The 6325-nt window shown below is 36.0% G+C and overlaps 1 protein-coding gene across 1 annotated transcript in view; it reads left to right on the top strand.

Annotated features, from left to right (window-relative positions):
- The first annotated feature begins 470 nt into the window (after positions 1 to 470).
- Positions 471 to 6325, top strand: part of mRpS35 (mitochondrial ribosomal protein S35) — a 9413-nt gene continuing 3558 nt past the window's right edge. Inside the window, exons 1-5 of the mRNA XM_086534537.1 lie at positions 471 to 655; positions 1878 to 1971; positions 2501 to 2715; positions 4128 to 4267; positions 6316 to 6325. The exon at positions 6316 to 6325 is cut by the window's right edge and continues 170 nt beyond it. Coding sequence (XP_086390663.1) covers positions 508 to 655; positions 1878 to 1971; positions 2501 to 2715; positions 4128 to 4267; positions 6316 to 6325 — 607 coding nt within the window. The 5' untranslated portion in view covers positions 471 to 507. The remainder of the gene's footprint in view (positions 656 to 1877; positions 1972 to 2500; positions 2716 to 4127; positions 4268 to 6315) is intronic.

Raw genomic sequence — 6325 nt, 5'->3', positions numbered from 1 at the left:
AATAAGAAAATGAGATAATAAAAAATAACAAACAAGTAGTGATAAACTGATAAACAGACAATGTGCAAATAAACGGGTAGTTATATGACTGATAAAACGAGTAGATAGACAAACAATCAAAAAAATTAAACATTTCCAATTAGATAGAGGAAAACCGCAAAAATAAAATAGTTTCACTTTCAAAGTCAAAGAAAACCAACAACTCGTCTGCTCATGTAAACACTATAGACGACGAAATCCTGATCTTTAAGAGGATCAAAATCCGATAGACGAATCAAGTCGTAAATATTTTGTGATTTTAAACGTTACCGAATATAATCATTTTTATGTAAATACTCCTGATAGAATTCCGAAAAATATGAAGTAAATAAATAATTCTTACTACATTATATCGCAAAACCATATGAAGAAAATTATCTATCGGAAAGAATACACGAAACAAAAGAATATCGGATTCTACATTGTATAATTCAACAGCTCTTTCGTCTATTGGCCAGCATCTCCCTCATGATTCCTCGTCTTGAAACCGCGACAAAAATGTCACTAAAATGTCGATTACTCTCTGATTTTGCACTTCAACAGCTCTTTCGAAGTGCACCAGCTTGCAGGCTTCATATATCTGCGACTAATCAGGCAGAGTCTAAGGCAATAGCAGGTGAGATGAAGGGGTACAAGAGAAAAATAATTAAACGTTTAAGATTTTTGATTTGTTATTTTCGTTTTAATTATTTTTTCAATATTTAACGTTTCTTTGGAATTGGAAATTATCATTCATCAGTATTTAGAAGGCAGGCATTAACGGTAATTAGAACAAGAGTGATTATTTTTCTTCGTACTGGAATTATTTTTCTTGCAATTGTTTCAGTGTTCATTTATTCCTCTAACCTTATTATGGTACCTTCGTTCTATTTAAAAATGACAAAGTAGACTTGATTTTATGCTTATTATTATCTTATGTATGCACACACACACACACACACACACACACACACACACACACACACACACACACACACACACACACACACACACACACACACACACAAACACACAATATATATATATATATATATATATATATATATATATATATATATATATATATATATATATATATATATATATATATATATTTATATGATAATTGTAAAAAGGCAAATAAACCCCAAATTAGATCATTTGCAATGTGCGATCATGGTTTCAATTGCTTACCCACAACAGGACATCTTCTGGTAAACCGCCTTAGTTGCAGCTTCATATTCAAATACCAAATATCCCACACCATGGCTATCAACTCAATTTTCTGTAAGAACTTTTAAGAACCTTTGAGATAAATTTCATCATGAATTTGCCAAAATATAACAAACACTCATGTCACAACTGAAATAGTCAACCTTCTAGTAAGGAAAGGAGCGTGCTTGCTGTATGACTCCAAGCTTTGAGGTCAAGGAAATTACCAGCTGTGCATTTGAATATCCGTAGTTGCAGGATTTCTGAAAGACAAAACGGCACAGTCACTCATTTGGCAAACTATCTAGCCTGAAACCTTTGGATAGATCAATGACATTATGTACTTCCCAAAATAACTAATAAATTAGGTGAGTAAGGCGAGTAATTTGGCGAGTAAGTTTTAGGTGTACGAAGTGTGAATGACAGGTAGTCTGAAACGGGATTGCAAATATGAATTGATATATATGATTGCATTTCCTATAATTTTATAGGAAATATTTACTGTTTTTTTTATATACCTCTTATTTTTTACACAAATATGTATTATTGATAGTTGGTGAGAACAGTACAATATTTCATAAAACATACCGAATGCGGTATTTTATCATTAATTACTTTGAATGTAAATCCCTTCTGTAAATTTGCAGAGGATGAAGAATTCCGAACCCTTGAGCTCGGAGGGAAGAAAATGCAACGTCGGGCTCAGAGGATACAGAGGGAGATGCCCACACTACCCCCAAGGTGAGTCTACATTTTCCTCTTGGATTGAAAATGAGTCGAGAGTTTTTATTATTTATTTTTAGATCTGTTTATGTATTTCATGATTAGTCAAATCTTTATTTATGATGATAAGTTATATAGTTTTCACTTTTTACATAGGATTTTCATACGTATTCCAGGTTATTATTTAAAGTAAAAGCTATTTTAGAATGCAAAAAAAATAAGAGGATGATCATGCAATCATATCATGTTTTTATTTCTTACATAAAGTTATAAGCACTGACAGGGAAAAGTTTAGGCCTTTTGATTAACTGTGTTTAGTACTATTAACCATTCACATTCCAAAATCTATCACGGGTAGTCTAAAATCTAATGTGTGTGAGTGTGGGTGTTTATGTGAGTGTACATGTATGTGTGTTATGTCTGTATGTGTCCTAGAATTTATATCTACATATTTCACAAAAAAAAGACTGTTAAAACCACAACTTTTATCTCATGCAATAATTACCCAACAACACAAGCTGACCGAACTCCCCTATCCATCCTCCAGGTACAAACGCCAGGCAACCGATCAGGACTGGGGGACTGTGTGGCCTGCTGCCCGCTCCTTCCACCCTGCCACTGTTCCCCTTGCTGTGCGTCAGGGGTACCCAGCGAAGGGCCAAGCTCCTCCTGACAAGTGGGGCAACGCAGAGCTCATGAAGATACCCAACTTCCTCCACCTGACGCCCCCCGTTATTGAGAGGCAGTGCGAGGCTCTCAAGAGTGAGTGTGGGCTTGTAGGACTTGGGGAACGTCAATATTGCTGATATTCATTTGTATCTAATCACTATTTTGAGTTTTCTTTCTTCCAACCTTTCTTTACTCTCTCTTTACTTCTCTCTCTGTCTTGTGACATAATTGTAGAGTGTTGTGCACGTTTTTTGAAAGGTGGAAATGAATATTAAAGTTCCTTAAAGGACAGACAACATTCTGCCATATTTTCAATATTTTATTTGTCTATAATGAACTTATGTTTTTCTCAGCAAGATTGTCATACAAATTTTCTAAAAGTAAAATAAAAGAAAGATAATGAGATGAGAAAGTGAATTAGCATGTTAATTAATTTGTAGTATAGAAAGATGAGCCTTTCATCAGTATCTATTTTGTATTTTGAAGTATTGATATCATTTACAAATTGCGGACGGGGTATGTGACGCTGCGAGCACTTGCTCAAACTTAGAGGGATGGGGAAAATGTTTTCTCTGCCCTTCTGGCAGCACAGACTTGCCTAATAAACATTTTCTCTTAAATCCATCACAAAGCAAGGGTTTAGGCTGACTTTTGAGAGATGTAGCTCTGAAATTATCACTGTTACATCATAAATGTGAGTGCACGTCATCTGTTAGCAGTTTTTGATGTATCATGTATGCATTAACTCCCGTCTTTTAGGCCTAATTGAAGACGTTGTGTATGTGATGATACCTATTCGCATGGGGTTCAGGTTTTCTCTCTCTCTTGGTAAAATTTAGAAAATGATGACTCCTTCTTCACTGGAAAACTTTGGCCAGAGATGGAAATGGGAAAAGATAATGGGTATAGGAAATGGACAGTAGATATGATAGAAGGAATGCAAAGTTGTATCCTTGTTTTAGTTTACACCTCAAACTTATGTCTTGGTGTTTTATATATATATATATATATATATATATATATATATATATATATATATATATATATATATATATATATATGTATGTATATATTTTTTTTTTTTTTTTCTTTGCTTTTTTTTTTGTGTGTGTGTGTGTGTGTGTGTGTGTGTGTGTGTGTGTGTGTGTGTGTGTGTGTGTGTGTGTGTGTGTGTGTGTGTGTGTGTGTGTGTGTGTCTGTGTCTGTGTCTGTGTCTGTGTGTGTCTGTGTCTGTGTCTGTGTCTGTGTCTGTGTCTGTGTCTGTGTCTGTGTCTGTGTCTGTGTCTGTGTCTGTGTGTGTGTGTGTGTGTGTGTGTGTGTGTGTGTGTGTGTGTATGTTATTGCCTCTTTTTTGTTACTTTACTGCCATCCTAAACATCTGAATCATCTTCACCATTATTAATTAAAATAACATTATCAGTAGTTTATCATCCCATCTATTATCTCTCTTTATATTGTTCAGTAAGATAGAAATACAAAATCAGTCATTAATTTTTTCATTCCAGAATTCTGCACACCCTGGCCAGCTGGACTCGAAAATACCGAGAAGCAAGAGAAAAACTTCCCCGTGACGATGGCTAGGAGTTCGTATGTCCACTCTTCCCCCAGTATAAGGGACCCTAAGTCTAGAATTGTAACCCTGAAGGTGAGCTGATTATGAAAGATGATTTATGAGAAGTATGTGTGTGATATTTTGATAGTAACATGTTTATGGATATTTCATGGGTGGGATTTCTGTAGTTCATTGGAAAACTTGATTTCAATACAATTATTCTGTCTCTCAGTGTTAATTTTAGCTTTTCAATTTAATATACATATGTTTTTTTTTTTATAGAGAAAATACCAGATTTTCAACTTTTCATTTTATATTCCTATTCCTGTCTTTCAAGATTGTATATACAAAATATTTCATTTAAAATAAAAGGGTCTGAGAACAGGGAAAAGATGAACAGAAATAGAATTGATAACTCCATTTTCTCACACAAATGCATCCCTATCTTTGGATGTGATATTTCATCATTGTGAGATTTGAAATTATTGACTTTGTCGATCCAGAGAAGAGAAAATACTACTGAAAAAAAAATCAAAAATTAGATAATTTTACTAGAATATATTTTTCTTGTTAACCCTCTCTGGACGGGTGGTACAGTACTGTACCGCTCATTCAAAAGCCCAGTGGCCGGGCGGCACAGTATTGTGCCAGCCATTTAATTGATTTAGGCCTAAGCACTCGAAAGCCCCGGCATTGTGACATTCAAGGCTGGAATGCCCCCGTCATGAGTGGGTTAATATCCAGAAGCTCTGTTTCTTAACCCATTGCCGACGGGGGATAGATTTGCTTATACAGGCTCCAGGATGAGTTTTATTTCTGATCGAGGCAGCTTCTGCAACATAATTTGATTTTTCCCACTCCCTTTTAGTCACTCATTGTAGAGCTAGAGACATTTTTGTGTTTTGTTTTTTGTGTGTTTTACTATTTTTAGAAATTTATATCTGTCATATCACAGGCTCCATCAATTCTGCAGTTGACTAAAATTGTAGTTCAGGGTCCATATCAACTCATTTTTTTTTCTTTACACTCAATGTGATAGAAGTATTACTGTTTTAGGGGGGACAAAAAAGCAACTTTATTTTTTCGTATTTCTGTGCTGTCACGAACAAACACGAAACTTATAACCATCCAAAATGAAGAGGTTGGGAAGAGGAAGGAAACTTGTGCTTTTGACAGTGAGTGCCACAATAAAAGGCATCCATACTGGCACAGGGTCACATTGTATGCATTGGGCATGGTGTGAGTCACCTTCCTCCTCTCGCCCTGTCTGCACATCTTTCATCTGCGGTACTTTAGAGCAAGAGGTTGGCAACTTGCGATGTGCCATCACTCTACAGAGATAGTGCTTGCTAGAGACCGTAGATGGGTGCCATTCAAGGCTCTCTCTCCTGCTGGTGCTAGAAGAAAGTGGTGCCATCTAGGTTTTGTAAGTGAGTTGAAAACCATTTTGCTTATTATTACGGCAGTTATAATAATTATGACTGCAATTGTCAACATCACTCACTCATTACTTACAGTACAATAAAATAACATAGTGATCAAGAATCCCCGAACGCCATGACGCCCATTGTCAGGCAAGAGGTCCTGCGTCATGTATGACAAAAAAACACGTCATCCGTCGTTAACGGGTTAAATTTCTGGTGAATCATTTAATTTATATTATGAATATTTATTTATGGGCCTTAGAAATATCAATTCCTGATGTTATACTGCATCCCTACAAGATTCTAAATAACAGTTATTCTAGACAGAAAAAATACCAAATACAGATTCCAATAATCCCATTAACCCATCCCCGACGGGGGAATTCTAGCCTTGAATGTCCAAATGCCGGGGCGTTCGAATTATTAGGCCTAAATCAATTGAATGGCTGGCACAATACTGTGCCGCCCGGCAACTGGGCTTTTGAATGCGCGGTACACATGCTGTACCACCCGTCCTGTGTGGGTTAATACAACACAAATAGGGCCCTAACAAATTCTTCTCTGAAGTTTCAGTACAGTACTGATATATTTTATCCTCGGAGTATATAGTTACCAAATACTTAATTCAGGATGCACCATCAGAGTAGAGGAAATATTGCCCGTACAAACAACAAAGAACCAACAGCTTCCTAATACGCACAAACCCATCCCCGACAGGTTAACCTCC

Source organism: Penaeus japonicus, unplaced genomic scaffold (assembly GCF_977035675.1).
Source record: "Penaeus japonicus unplaced genomic scaffold, GWHDUDI00000001_assembly GWHDUDI00000041, whole genome shotgun sequence".
Lineage (NCBI taxonomy): Eukaryota > Metazoa > Arthropoda > Malacostraca > Decapoda > Penaeidae > Penaeus > Penaeus japonicus.
Note: the sequence above shows the minus strand (reverse complement) of the source record. Positions and strands in the feature narration are given on the sequence as shown.